Here is a 14249-nt window from a genome sequence, read left to right as displayed (position 1 = left end):
AGCGGCTTTCCTCTGCATTGTTTCCAATTTATTAATCAACACTTCCAGCTCCCTACTGAGTTACAACCACATTATGGTCCCCTTGAAGTCCATGGCAGCACTTCCACCAACTTCATTAGGACCAGAAACTCACTCTTGAAGTCTCTGCCAATTCCTTAAGTGCTTTAACTTCAGCATTGGAGATTTCTGTTTTAATCTTCCTACGCCTGTTTCTGACACATCATTTTACATGTGTGCATGCACCAACTGCCCTTCTTGAAACTAAAAATGGCATTAAAAGCAAATGGAAAAGTTTGAGGTTTTTTTTTCACCTGTGAATGATGCAATTGGGACCCTGAATGTCTCTTTGCCATAGCTGTTAGAGGAGATATGCCATCCTGAGGGGTCTGTTAGAGAGCCTACTGCAGACTCTGCTCCCTATCGGGCAGACAGCTGGGGTTCAGCCTGCTGCAGGGGGAATTTTGGCCTCTTCCAGTTTCAGTCTCTGTTTCAGGGCCACCAGTAAGGCCACTGGTCCATGGCTCATGGGAACAGGTCACAGCCATGAAGACAGTGATAGCTGAGCACCAAAAATTCCTTCTTGTGGGAAGCCCAGAGCAGGGGCCTTCGCAGGTCAGGCCACTCACCTCCCACTGACCCCACTCAGCCTGAACCAGTTTACTCCAAGGCCAAAGCCCGGCAGGAGAAGATGTTAGGAGCAGCATTCCTGTTTGCCTGCCCTTTTTGTTTAGTCACCAGCTGAGTTATGAAATCCGCCTGCAGCGTCACCGTGTCTGTGGGTTTCCCATGGGCTGGAGAGGCTATTACCACGGAGCAGCTGGAATGTTAATTACCCATTAAGGAACTAAATCTGGGGGATTTCTCAAAGCAAATACACATCATCTCTGGCACTAACCCCACAGTGGCCTGAGCATCCTTCCCAGCCAGGCTGGAGGACGCAATCCTTGCAGCCCCTGCTGGAAGCCCCTCCCTTCTCATCCCAGCCAGGGAACGCTCTCAGCGCTGTCCTCAGCAGCAGGACGGCCTTCAATATTCAAACAGGAAGATCCCTGATGCAGTGGAGCTGGCATTCGAGCCCCAGGAACATTTTGCAGGGCAGGCAGCTCCCTTGCAGACACATCAGAACTAGTGCAAGTCAAAGTGAAAGGGAAGAATGTGTCCCAGGGAGTGGAGAAAGCTCCATCCTGCCCAGAGGCTGGAGGGATCGGGAGCAGTCTGTCTCCCAGCAACTTTGGGGCTGAGGGCAGCAGGGGATTTTGAACCAGTGGGTTAGTTCTTTTAGAAGCTCCATAATGAAATATGGTTATTTCAGCCTGTTGCCCATAAGTTGAGGCTCTTCTCTTTGCCTCTGGCTTGCATCTGTTCCAGGGGAATATCCATAGCCTCGTCCTTTTGGAGGATTGTCACAGGCAGAGCAGCACACCTGGCTCCGTGGGGACAAACCCAGCCTGCCTGGCTGCCTGGGCACCCCTCACCAGCCCCAGGCTCCTCCTCAGACAGGGTGCCCACAGCACACATGCCCTGACACAGGCTGACCTCTGCTGCTGACTCTTTCCTTCCCCTTTACTCCAAATCAGGCCACAGCCGCTGCCACCGGAGCTCCCGGCTGGAATTACAGCAGCTCTGCCAGTGTGTATTTTAAAAGCCTCTCCTTCAATATCCAAACAGGAAGATCCCTGATGCAGTGGCAAAAGTGTATCGAGCACAGGAGCAAGTGAAGGTGTTCACAGGGTCAAGACCGGGGTTACAGTGGCATCCCTGAGCACAAAGAGCTTTCCAAGGGAAAAAATCCCAGCACGGGTGGGGGCGGTGCACGGGGACAGGGAGCCTTAAGGATCAAATCTCTTTTTCCTGCTGGCAGCCCAGAGGTTTGCATCCTGGAATGCTTGGCCAGAGAAAGGAAAATGTATGGGAAATCTGGATGAGCAATATGGGCAAGTGGATGCCACCCTAAAAACATGTAGCACCCCACAGCTGCAGAGGAGATGGACATGAGAAGAGAGGCAGAAGTTTCTGATGGGCCAGCACCAAATATTCTCAGTCAAACAGAGGTGCTGGACCCTCCCTGCGATGTTTCCAGGCCTTTGGACTGCGCAGCCTCGCTAGCAGTGCTGTTACAAGGAGCCTCCCTTGTCCAGCTGCTTCTCCTCCACCAGCCCAGCTCTGAGCACAGCTCTGGGCACAGATCTGAAGCTCTGTCAGGCGTTCCTAGGGAGGGACCCATGGCTGCTCCTGCTCTGTCACTCACACCCCAGCCCATGTGGCTCAGAGCTCTCTGTTTCCCAGAGGCAGCCCAGCACCAGGTGGAGCAGCTGGAAGCAGGGCAGGATCATGCCCAGGATGCATTTCATCAGCACTATAAATTCAATTTTGTTGTGCCTCTGTTCTGAAGGTTTTTGGTGTTCCCCATCCTTACTCTCCTGAGCACTTTTTAAATCACTTGGAAACAGAAAATATTGTCTTGCTGGACCACCTTTATGTAAAATTTTACAAACTGACATTCTTTTTGTTGAGGTTGAACAAACCCCCTCCAACACAGCTCAGGGAGGTGTTCCTGCACCATCACTCACAGTTCACAGCTGCAGTCTCTGCTTCTCCCATTCGCTGCCAGAGCTCCTGAGCGACTCACCGCGACTGAAAAGTCTCCCATTAGCTCCTTAACGAAAATATGCCACTCACACATATTAAACCACCACATACATCCGCCTGTGGGTGAATTCCCCACCAGCTCCTCGCAGTCAGGGCTCCGACGGGGACAAGCAGCTGCCTGCAGACCCCCAGGACCCCTCACCATGCTCAGCCCCGACAGGGGAGCGAGGGGGAAAGGCCTGCGCCCCAACCCGGCTCTAGCTGAGCCGGGGCACAGCCGACTGCAGCGGCGTAGCCGGGGGGAAGCAGGATGCTTGCTGGAATTACACCCATTTCCCTCCAGTTGTTTTTTAAACCTGTTCGTTTCCAAAGCTCTCCCGGGCTGGCTCCGTCTGGAGCGCAAACAGGCCCCGAGCCCGCCGCCATCTTGGGGAGGGAGCCGGGGGGAGGCCGCCGCCATCTTGGGGAGGTCGGGCCGGCGGAATAATTATTGTGTGCGGGGAGAGGCGGCCGCGCCATCCCGGGGAGACCGGCCCGGCCCGGCTCGGCCTCGGGAGGGACGGTCACGGTTTGGCCCGGCCCGGCAGGACCGGGACTGGGATGGGGACACAGCCCTGCGGCAGCGGACACGCCGCCTCCCGCCATCCCTTCCGGGTGAGGCGGTGACCCACGCCCCCTGACCCCGCTGCTTCCTTTCCGCGGCAGCCGCCGGAGCAGACGGGCAGGTGAGTCCGGGCCGCGCCGTATCCGCCGCCATCCGCCCGCCCGAGCCTCGCCGCCGCCTCCGCGCCCGCCGCCCGCCTTCGCGGGACCGGAGCTGCGCGGGGCAGCGCGCTGGGCGCGGGGGAGGCGCGCCCGGCGGAGCGGGGCCATGGGCCGCGGGAGAGCCGCGGGCTGGAGTAGCGGAGCGCCCGGCTGGGGCTGCTGGGCCCCAGGCCGGCCCTCCCCCGGACCCTCAGCGGTCGGGGCCGCGGCGAAACGCGGCGCGTTCGTCGCTCGCAGCTCGATGCCGGCGGTACAGCGTGTGCTGCGTGCTCCGTGTGGGCCTCGCTGGGCTGGGGAGAGCGCTGTCCGTGGAGCCCGTGCGCCATGGATGTGTCGAGGAGGGGATGTGGTGCTATCGAAGTGGCCGCGCAGACACTGCTGTAAATCGATGTTACAGTGCCCGGGGCATTTGGTGGAGAGGACACGGCCGAGGGTGATCGTGGATTGTGTTTGGGTTGAGTACCTCGGTGCAGTGGCCGGACATCTCCCTTGTGCAGGGCGCCGGCTGTAGCGGGAGTTTGGCAGGAGAGGGCAATAGGGAACCGTTTTTCTGTGCTTGGGAGCAGATGCCCAGGATCCGCGGCCATCAAACTGAGCACGGCCGAGTGCTGCCCCTCCTGTCTCCCATCGCTGGGGATGGGCTTCGGGAGCAGGAGACTTAGCTGGGCTAGTCCCAAGGATGTGGTTGGGAGACCAGTAACATGGAGGAATCCAAGCTGGTACTTAAATGACTGCAGACTCGAAGAATCCAAGCTGGTACTTAAATGTCTGCAGACTCGCGGCTTACTGACAATATTGGGTCTGTGTAATTGTTTGGTTTGGTGTTTTCTTTCCATAAACCCACATAACAAGGGGAAATGCTCAGCATTGCTGGTTATCAAGGAAATGAGCTCCCTTGTGCACTGTTGTGGTGGGACTTGGGGACATCAGCTGCCATGTAGTGCATCAGGAGAGACTCCACTAAACAGCTGTAGATGATGACCTGTGTGCCAGGATACAGCAAAGCTCAGAACTATGGGGTTTATAAGAAATGTACCTGTGTTTTGCCAGTGATAACTCATTTCTTCTTGCTTGGTAAAAGGTTGAAATAGCAGGAATTTCATAAAATTCTTTAACAATACTGAGAAACTACCAACACTCATACATCTCTTTTGTTGTTGTTCAGAAATGGCACCTCGTAAGGGCAAGGAGAAGAAGGAAGAGCAGGTCATCAGCTTGGGACCCCAGGTTGCTGAAGGAGAGAATGTGTTTGGCGTCTGCCACATCTTTGCCTCCTTCAATGACACTTTTGTCCATGTGACCGATCTGTCTGGCAAGTGAGTATGGGACAGGCATCACCTCCCTGCAGTGCCCAGCTCCTTCGGGTGTGAAAGCAGAAACTGGGTTTGGCAGGAGGTTCCACCAAAATCCTTGAGTTTCTGCTGAGCTTCATGCATGGTGCATATACATGAACTGGGTGGCTTGGTGAGCTCTTCTGATCAAGATGGTGTTCAGAGTACTGTGTGGCTTATTGATCTGTTAGCATTAAAAATAATAAGTTCTGGCTTGGGGGAAGAGCAAGGAATGGCTTTCTTTTGAGCATCACCTTTTCCTTCTGTAGGGAAACCATCTGCCGTGTGACCGGTGGGATGAAGGTGAAGGCAGACAGAGATGAGTCCTCTCCCTACGCAGCCATGCTGGCAGCCCAGGACGTTGCCCAGAGGTGCAAGGAGCTGGGCATCACTGCCCTGCACATCAAGCTGCGTGCGACTGGGGGCAACAGGTACAGCAGGAGGGCTGGGACACCGATGGGGACATGGCTGTGGGGGCTGATGGTGAATGGGTGTGGAACACCAGGAGAGTGGTTTGGCATGGGGAAAGTGTGGCTTTCATATTCCTGGCTGTTTGTAAACTGTGTTCAGTTTCTGGGTCATTAAAGAGGTTGTTGGTTCTGACTCTCCTCCAGGACCAAGACTCCTGGACCTGGTGCTCAGTCAGCCCTGAGAGCTCTGGCTCGCTCTGGAATGAAGATTGGCCGCATTGGTGAGTGAGGGAAAAAGGGATTATTTAGTGAAATGATTGCTCTGCTTGGTCTTAACTTGGGGACTTTCTTCATGGCCGCTTAGGTGGCATCAATGAAAGGATTTCATGTAAACAGATCCTTACATTGACCAGTAGGTGGTGAGAGCAGCACTCAGAACCCAGGTTTCTGTGTGCAGGGCAAACCCCAGCTTGGAGCAGGTTGCTGCTCCTCTGATGTCATATGGCTGTTCTGTCACCTAAAAATACCTTGTTGGTCTTGGTGACTCAGTAATAATGGAGTTCTCCAGCTGTTGTAGGGAGAGTCCTGAACTTTGTGGGGAAATCACAAGACGGAGTGGTGGTGGTTGTGCTGAAAATTCTTCAAGCATCCTGTGTTTCTTCTGAACTGCTGTGGCTGCTTGGTTTGAGTGGGATGGGAGATGGGAATTTTTGCTTGCACAGCATCAAAGCCCTGGATACCCAGCCTGTGGCAAGTTCCCAAATACCTTCATGGAGAGTTCCTTCTGCACATGTGCAGCTGTTGGGGCATCCAGGTGCTGAGGTGTTGGGTGATGCCTGTGCCCAGGTGGTTTCTGGGGGTGCCTCAGGAAGGTAACTGTGTTCTGGATTCTCTCCCTGCAGAGGATGTCACCCCCATCCCCTCCGACAGCACTCGCAGGAAGGGTGGTCGCCGTGGACGTCGTCTGTAACCAGCGCAGCACCTTCTGTTATTAAAGCTCTCTTAAACCTCTGTTTAACTCTGTGTTTTCTTACTGGGGTGTGCTCAGAAGCCAAGGGGCTTCAGGTAATTCCATCCACTGATGGCTTGTGCTATGGAACGAGGCCTCTGGCTTGGAGGGGAACCACGCTGGTTGATCCAAAGCCACAGGGGTCTTGGGCTTCCTATAGTAAAGGCTGCTTTTAAAATGAGTCATGACCTCTTGCATCTCCTGGAAAAGAAAGCTGGACTGGGAACGAGCAACTGCTGCTGGATTTTCTGCAAAATGTTGCTTAATGCATCACTTCCCTTTTCTGTGGAAAAAGTCCTCTCTGCCTGGATATCTGTTCCTAAGCCAGCATTTCCTTTGGTGCAGCCATAGTGTTTTATTTGTTATTTTATACGTGGCCATGGAAAATATTAGAACAAACTTCCCTTACTGTCTTAAACGTGCACCATTTGCCATTCAGATCACTTTTCCTGTCCTTAAAGTGGTGGTTAAACTCCACAAGGAGAAGGTGTTAAAAACATGAAACCAGAAGCAGCTCAGCCAACATGGAGCTGAAGGAGTGGGCAGGGCAGAGGAGAGAGGAGGGAATGGGGCACTGTTACCAACAGCTCCGCTCTGGTTTTTGATACACTTTGCATGCAGTGAAAGCTGTTGCTGTTCTTGTTGGCCACGCAGGCGTGGCACGTCTGAGGGCATGGCGTCGCAGATCAAGCAGACAGGGTTTCAGGTTCCCTCCTGCTAGTGGGTTTTTAGTTGTTTGTTGCAGTTTTGCTGGTTGGTTGGTGTTGGGTTATTTTGTTAGTCATGGTTTTTACACGACGAAAAGCCACAGTACAAGATTGGATGTAGCACTCAGTGCCATGGTTTAGTTGAGGTGTTAGGGCTGGGTTAGACTTGATGATCTTAAAGGTCTCTTCCAGCCTGGTGGTTCTGTGTGTTCCCTGTGAGTTACTCTGTCCCAGGGGACATCACCATGGTTATTTCATGGGGCACATCTGGGGAGAGCTCTACAGCAGAAATCCAACACAGGACCTTTGCTGCAGCAAAAACTCAGCAGGCTCTGCTCATCTCTCAGTGCAGGGGGAGGTGTTTCCACTCACTCCCTCTGCTGCCCACCCTGGTCCAGGCTGGTTCAGCCTCTACCAGATGTAGAAAGGGGAAGGTGTCTGCTCCACGGGAAGGTGGATTTGCTCTGTTAACCCTTAATCCTTGGAAGCTGGAGCTGTGCAGGTGCACACAGGGCTGGCTGAGCTGCGTTGCTGTACACCCAGGCTGTGCCATGTGCTGCCCTGGCAGTGCTGTGCCATGGGCATGCTGGTGCCTGGGCTCACTGCACAGTTAAAGGCAGAAATTGCTTTGATTTCTTAGCTGACCTGACGTCTTTGAAGCAGTTTCCTGTGTTGATGCATAACCCCAAAGAGGAAATGATGAATGAGGAAGAGAAACCAAAGCCCCAGCAAAGAGCACCTTCCTGGCTCATGTCCTGGGGCTTTCTGGAGGGAAAGGCCCTCCTGTCAGAGTGGCATGGATGGGTCTCCTGGCTCTGGGCACTCCCTGGCCTCACCCAACTGGCTTGTCTTGAGTGATTGCCTGCCCACCCTGTGTCACCCCAGCAGGGATGCTCATCCTGTGGAGGGCATGGGGCTGTTCAGGGGCTGTGCTGCCTCCCCAGACACAGTCTGTGGTCATTGGTGAGCCCTGTGGCTCAGCCTTTCCCCTCAGGTTTGCCCAGGGCTGGTCCTGTGCTGCTGAGGGCGTCACCTCAGGCTCAGTGGGAAATGTGGGTCTGTGTGTTCACCCCGAACCTTTGTGCAGGGTCTGGGGCTGAGGGCTGCGAGACAAGGCCCAGCTGGGGATGAATGGCTTCCTGTGAATGCCCACTGGGTTATTCCACCTCACTGCCTGAAATAATTGCTCTGCTGGCCTGGTCCTCATCAGAGTCCTGAAATCACTCCTTGCTCCAGATGGCTTTTTTGTCCTCAAAAAAGGCTTGTGAAGTTTTTGATGGGCAGCACCAAATACAAAGCCTCGGGGTAACAGGGTGGTGACAATTCATTGCCAGCCTCAGGTGATGGGAGAGTGAGGAGGGTCACACAGGATGGAAGCTGCTCTCTGAAAGTGTCTTTGTCTTCCCTGGAAAACCGGTTCACAGACTGAGAACCCACCGGGTGTCACAGCCCTGGGCAGAAAGTTGTGTGTGAAGCACTGAAGAGCTGACTGGAAATGTCTGCGTGTGGAGCAGGGCTTAGGGCTGACATTCCTCCTCCAGGCTGGGGCTTGAGGGGCTCAGCCTGCCTGGGAAGGGGATGTTCCTCACCCCCAGGTTATCACCCACGTTTGTGGTTTGCACAGCCAGCCCAGCTCCGTGGAATCGCTGAGGTTTTGTTTGTGAAGTTCCTGTTCAGACTTTGTCTGGTTCCCCTTATGGCTGAGGCTGGTCACGGAATGCACCAGGAGCGTGGCCTCCAGGCAGGGATTGTGGCCCCAAAATGAGGAGCTGAGTGGGGGCTGGGGCTGTTAGGAAAACCTGTGTGTCCCCCAAAAGTCCCAGTGCCCATGAGGGCAGAGACAAAAAATGTATGGAAGGCTTTTGTGTTCTTTCTTCCTCCCCCCTTTTTTTTCTTCCTTTTTTTACTTCTCTTTTTTCCATTTTCTATCAGTCTCCTCTCCCTTTTTATTTTCTTTTCAAACCCCTCTGATGGTTTCTAAACACAGCTTTATTACTGGCCTGGGGTGAGGCTGATGGACACTCTGGGGCAGTGCTGTGTGAAACCCTGGGTGCCCAGGCCTTTCTTAGCTGGGTTGCAGGGTGGGGATCAGGCTCCAGGTGCCAAAACCCTTCCCCTGTGTGGGGCTGCAATTTCCCACCAGGAAAGAAGGAGCGTTATCCCACCACATTTCCTCCAGGAACAGCACCTGCCAGGAGACCCCACCCTACCAAGTGCTTTGAAATGATCCCTTTGTCTGCTCTCCCAGGACTGTCCTGCCAGCTGGGAGGCTCAGCACTGAATCAGGAAAAGAAATGGAGTCTCTGAAACATGTCCCTGCTCGCCCCAGGGGGTTTGCCAGGTAACCCGTGGTGCCTGGTTAGGTAGGGGGAGGTAGGACTTTCACCTCCACATTTGCAGTTTCACTTTTGGCTGAGCTCTGGCCATGGCTGTGCTGAGTCCTGACGCTGGAGCCAGCTTGGTGCTGGGTTTGGTGTGACCCTCGGCCCAGCATGGACATGGGGGTCTGTTACCCCTGGGCTGCTCTGGGACATTGTGTAACACCTCCAAAATCAGCATTATGGGATGGATGGCTGTTCCTGCCCGTGTAACCCTTGTGGGGCTGTGGGGGGCTGGAGACCCTCATTGCCCCACTCCCCCTGGTGCTTTGGGATCGCTCACATCGAGGGGCTGCTCCTGCTCTCTTGGCTTCGGGGGTTCAACCCCTGGAAGCTGCTGCAGGCAAAGCAAAGAGGGTAATGCTAGAAGGAAGGAGGGCTTGAAAGCCCTGATCCTTTAGCCACCTGTCCCCTCAGCCTGAGAAGTGCTGGCCAAGAACCCCCACACAGGGAGGGTCCAGAGTGACCCTCAAGGAGGGGCTTGAGCCCAAGTGCAGCTTTTCCCCAGCAGCAGGGGAGGGGGTCAGGGAGGAGGGATGAACCCTGGCACTGTGCCCCCACGGAGGGTCCTGCTCAGCTTTTGGTGTGGGGGTCCTCCCCATGGTGTCCCACCCCCCCTGTCCCAGCTCTGCACCCCACTTCCTTCCTCACACCTTTCCTCTCATCCTCCCCACTGCCACCCCCCTTTTCTCACCTCCTGCCTCCCTGGGGGTACCAGGGCCTCTGGGCCCCTGGCACCGGTGTCACCAGCTGGGCACGGTGACCTGCTGGTGGCGTGGGGTGGGCAGTGAAGCCCCACAGAGCGGCTGTGGAGCTCAGGACTGTGCCCAGCATCATTTCTGAACTGGAGACCTCTGGAGCAGAGCTCTGCCTGACAACGAGTGATGCAAGTGCCAGCAGCCAATAGCGCTTTTTTTTTGGCCTCCCCCCCCGGGTGTCAGGGCGGGGTGGGGACCCGAGGGTATTTCCAGAAGCGTCCCTCGGGGTGCTCATTGTGTTCGGGGAGCCCAGCGGAGCCATGGCTGAGGAGCAGAGGGACCTCATCTCTGACCGCGCCAGCGGTGTGCTCAGCCTTGGGGACACCCAGAGGTGCCACTGCTGGGGACACGGGGATGGGGCACACGGGGAGGGCAAAGTGGGCACAGTGAGAACGTGGAACAGGGGGGTATTGCGTGGTTGTGGGATGGAAGGGGATACAGTCGGGTCAAGGGGGCACAGAGTGATTATGGCGCAGGAGATGGGGCGCAGGCTGTGGGAATGGGGCACTGTGGAGCTAAGAGGGCCGTGGGAAGGTCTGTGAGGCAAGGCAGGGGCACGGGGGGGCTGTGGGATGGGGGGAATTGTCTGGCGGTGGGATGGGAAGCATGAGGCGGCTGTGGGAGGGGAACATGGGGCGGCTGTGGGATGGGGGAATTGGGTGGTTGTGGGATTGGGAGGGCACGGAGTGGCAGCGGGATGAAAGGGGTCACTGCACCGCTGGGCCAAGGGGACAAGGCGTGGCGGTGGGGTGGGCAGGCTCACAGGGTGGGAGCCATGGCTTGAAGCTTTGGGGGAAGCAGCTCTGTGGGAAGAGGCTGTGGGACAGGCAGGATGACGGCGTGGCCATGGGGCAGGAGCGGACCCTGGACCCGAATGGCTTTATGGGGCTGCCCCCCGCATGTCCCAGCTCTTCCCTACGTCCCAACCCCCGCGGGGGGACACCCCACCCAAAACTTGCAGCCAATCAGAAGCCCTGGAGCGGTGACGTCACCAGTCACCAGGCAGACGCCCGCGCAGCGCGTCCCGCTCGGGACTTGTCCCTGCGCCGGGCAGGGTCCGCTCGTCCCCGGGCCGCGGGGACAGGGGGTGACTGCCAGGCACCGCTGCACCTCGACAGCGCCACATTCAGCCAGCGGGGCAGGATCTGGCACAACATTTTAAACAACATCCAATGAGTCGTGTCCTCTGCCCCATGGACCGGCGAGATTCCAAGTGGCTTCATCATCCCGCAGAAGGCGATGCCCAGAGTGATGCTGTTCCCCAAAATCCCCTGTCCCGTGTCCTTCGGTCCCCCTCCCGTGTCCCCCCTTCCCCCGCCCCCCCTGTGGGTTTCGCTTCCCGGTGTGGAGGGGTGCTGAGGTTTCACTTCTGCTCTCTGCGATGGGGGAATTTGCATTTGTCTGGCTGCAAACCCTCGGGACAGGAGTGTCTGGGGCCGAGAGGGGGTGACAGCAGGATGTCACCTCCTGCTGCCGCTGGGCAGCTGAGCTCCCTGTGCGTGTCCCGCAGGTCTGCGCTGGGGCGCAAAGCCGCCTTCTCCACGCTCTCCATCCTGGTGGCGCTGCTCATCGCCGGCCAGGCTGTCACCATCTACTACGTGTACCAGCAGAGCGGGCAGATCAGCAAGCTGACCAAGACCTCCCAGAACCTGCAGCTGGAGGCTCTGCAGAGGAAGCTGCCTGCCAGTCAGTAGCCCCAAGGGCACCAGAGTGCTGGGAGGTGGAGGGGGAGAGGGGATGAATCCCTCCAGGACCCTCCAGGACCACCCAACCCGGCTGGGTCCCCTCACAGTTCTCCTTCCTCGGCAGATGCCAAGCCAGTGAGTAAGATGAAGATGGCCAAGGCAAACACACCTCTGGCCATGAATGTCCTGCATCCTGCGTCCTTTGAAGACATTTCGGTAAGAGAAGTCCACCACTGCTTGGCACTCCTGCTGCCCTCAGGCCTTGCTGCCGTGCTCACAGTGCCCCTTTGCCTTTTCTCTTAAGTTCAAGGCCCCTGCTAGCAACAAAACCGAGGACATCGTGAAGCACCTGCTGCTGGTAAGGTCCCCTGCTCCCTGCTGGTCTGGGGTCCCTCAGGGTGCTCAGAGCTGGTGGGAGCTCTGACCTCCTGCAGCATGTCTGGCTGATACCAGCAGAACTTCAACCCACACCCCCCCCCCCCCACCTCATTTTTCCTTGCCCTCACTGTGGTGGTTGCTCTACAGCAAGCAGACCCCAGCAGGAAGTTCCCGGAGCTGAAGGACAACCTGATGGACAACTTGAAGCACCTGAAAAGCACCATGAATCATATGGACTGGAAGGTCAGTGCTTGTCACTGTCATCCTGTCCCACCTGCCTCCTGTCCAGGAGTGCTTTGGGAAGGGACATTTATCAGGACGAACAAAGCCTTAGCCAGGCTTGGGCTGCTCCCACCCAGAGGAGGGGATGGTGTTCACCACCTTCCCTGTCCAAGAGCTCAGGACATGGCTCCCCTGGGCTGAACTTCCCCCATGCCCATTAATGTGCTGGACCCTCTCATTGCAGTCCTTCGAGTCCTGGCTGCACAAGTGGCTGCTGTTTCTGATGGCCAACAACCCCCAGTCTGAGGACCGCAAGACAATCCCAGCAGAGAAAGGTACTGGGGATGGGACTGCAGAGCTGGGCACAGGCAGGGAGATGGTGGCACGGGATATCTCACATGGACCTATTTGTTGTGTGGGGAACCCCTGTTTTGTGGCTGTTAGGACATCACAGAACATCTCTGCCTGTAGGGCATTTGGGGTGAACAAAAGGCTGGAGCCCCACCCCAAATCCTCCATCCCTGGTCAGACCAAGAACCTCAGAAAGATCCCCGAGCAGGGGCTTGTTCACCTTTAACTGTTTGTGGACAGAATCTCCTGCTGAGGGGAAGGGCCTGGGGGCTGATGGAGTGTCCCCTCCGTTTCTATTGCCCTAGTGCAAACTAAGTGCCAAGCAGAGGCAGCTTTTGGGAGCGATCTGCTGGGCCACTTCCGCCCCCAGTGCGATGAGAACGGCGACTACCTGCCCAAGCAGTGCAACTTCTCCAGCGGCTTCTGCTGGTGCTGCTACAAAAATGGCACCGAGATTAATGGCACTAAAACTCGGGAAAAGCTGGACTGCCCTGGTAGGTGGCCAGGGAGGAAGGAGTAATGTGCATGGACTGCTTGGGAGTAGAGCTAGGAGAGGTGGGCATGCAGGCTTCAGGGGGCACCCCTCACCCATCCAGTGCCAGTATGTCAAGGCCTGAAGGGATCCCAACACCGACAGCCCCCCGTGGGTAGCTGCAGCTGAGCTGTGCAGTCAGGGTTTTCCATGAGCCCCCCTTGCCCCCCACTCAGCACTGGGTGCAGGCTCCCCCCTGCTGCCCTCAGAGGGATGGCGGTGGGTGATGGGGCAGCCCCAGGGTCCAGCACCCACATCCTGCGCTCCCTTTGCAGGCACTGCTGCTCCCAGTGCTGCTGCTGGCACCCCAGACCCAGAGGAGATGATCTTCTCTGGGGTCGACGTGTGAACCCAAGCAAAGGTGAGTGTCCAAGAGCCCCAGAGTCCTGGGGACTGCTGGACAGGGGTTTTGGGAAGTCCTTGAGCTGTTTTACTGAGTACCTCCTTTTGTTCCCCCACAGAAAAGTAGAAGAGGATGCCAGCAGTTGCCTTCAGCATCCCGGCTCCTTCAGCTCCTGGCTAATTTTTGAATAATTTTTTCTTTTTCTGCTCTTACATTGCTTTTCCAAGACAGTTAACAGTGGGCATCCCTGGGCACCCTTCCCTGGCTGCACAGCTGCCACCACCATCAGACAGAGTCCCCTCAGAGGGTGGGTAGAGCAGGCTGGAAAATGATTTCAACCACCTCAGATCCATAAATCCTGTTCTCTTTGACTCGACCTCCAACAACACCCAGGCAGCAGTGCAGCTCAACGCTGCTGAAGAACTTAAGCTTCCTTAGACTGAACAGATATTAAAAGCAGCAAAATAACCCCCACCAGCTTCTTAACTGATTGCTGTAGGCTGGAGCCCTGTTAGATTCCTGGAGTAAATGGGTTTTTATTCTGGAGTGCTCAGATTTGTACATAGAGATTCGCCTACAGCCTCAGCAGTGGGTAACCATAGGCAGAGGTGCTTCTCGTTTTCCTGAATATATCTGATTGTTCCTTTACAAATAATCTCACAAGCTAATAATCTCAAATAAACTTTTGAATAACAAAGCCTTGTAAGCAACTCCAGCAGGTCTTCGTGTGCTGTTTGCAGCTGTCCGAGGTTATAAAGAAATGAAACTTAACAAAAAAGAGATAAAGAAAA

The 14249-nt window shown here is 55.9% G+C and overlaps 2 protein-coding genes across 3 annotated transcripts; both read left to right on the top strand.

Annotated features, from left to right (window-relative positions):
- The first annotated feature begins 3190 nt into the window (after positions 1 to 3190).
- Positions 3191 to 6113, top strand: RPS14 (ribosomal protein S14). The gene is made up of 5 exons (XM_036391824.2): positions 3191 to 3314; positions 4520 to 4670; positions 4955 to 5116; positions 5300 to 5376; positions 5998 to 6113. Exons 2-5 carry the CDS (start codon positions 4522 to 4524, stop codon positions 6063 to 6065), a joined length of 456 nt encoding a protein of 151 aa, XP_036247717.1. The 5' UTR covers positions 3191 to 3314; positions 4520 to 4521; the 3' UTR covers positions 6066 to 6113.
- A 4078-nt stretch (positions 6114 to 10191) lies between these two features.
- Positions 10192 to 14155, top strand: CD74 (CD74 molecule). Of its 2 annotated transcripts, XM_036391521.2 has the most exons (9): positions 10192 to 10278; positions 11458 to 11633; positions 11757 to 11848; positions 11937 to 11990; positions 12158 to 12253; positions 12477 to 12567; positions 12889 to 13077; positions 13391 to 13476; positions 13577 to 14155. In XM_036391521.2, the coding sequence occupies exons 1-8, from the start codon at positions 10208 to 10210 to the stop codon at positions 13462 to 13464; spliced, it is 843 nt and encodes a 280-aa protein (XP_036247414.1). In that variant the 5' UTR covers positions 10192 to 10207; the 3' UTR covers positions 13465 to 13476; positions 13577 to 14155. The 2 variants fall into 2 exon arrangements, with proteins under 2 accessions (XP_036247414.1, XP_036247415.1); XM_036391522.2 differs by lacking the exon at positions 12889 to 13077.
- Positions 14156 to 14249: the final 94 nt, after the last annotated feature.

The sequence above is a fragment of the Molothrus ater genome, chromosome 15 (assembly GCF_012460135.2).
Source record: "Molothrus ater isolate BHLD 08-10-18 breed brown headed cowbird chromosome 15, BPBGC_Mater_1.1, whole genome shotgun sequence".
Classification (NCBI taxonomy): Eukaryota; Metazoa; Chordata; class Aves; order Passeriformes; family Icteridae; genus Molothrus; species Molothrus ater.
Note: the sequence above shows the minus strand (reverse complement) of the source record. Positions and strands in the feature narration are given on the sequence as shown.

Excerpts from the sequence above, each read along its gene's own strand:
- RPS14 (XM_036391824.2), top strand. The coding sequence starts at position 4,522 with ATGGCACCTCGTAAGGGCAAGGAGAAGAAGGAAGAGCAGGTCATCAGC. Across the intron at positions 4,671-4,954 it reads GTGACCGATCTGTCTGGCAA|GGAAACCATCTGCCGTGTGA; the intron begins GTGAGTATGGGA and ends TTCCTTCTGTAG. Across the intron at positions 5,377-5,997 it reads AATGAAGATTGGCCGCATTG|AGGATGTCACCCCCATCCCC; the intron begins GTGAGTGAGGGA and ends CTCTCCCTGCAG.
- CD74 (XM_036391521.2), top strand. The coding sequence starts at position 10,208 with ATGGCTGAGGAGCAGAGGGACCTCATCTCTGACCGCGCCAGCGGTGTG. Across the intron at positions 11,849-11,936 it reads CGTCCTTTGAAGACATTTCG|TTCAAGGCCCCTGCTAGCAA; the intron begins GTAAGAGAAGTC and ends TTTTCTCTTAAG. Across the intron at positions 12,254-12,476 it reads TGAATCATATGGACTGGAAG|TCCTTCGAGTCCTGGCTGCA; the intron begins GTCAGTGCTTGT and ends CTCTCATTGCAG.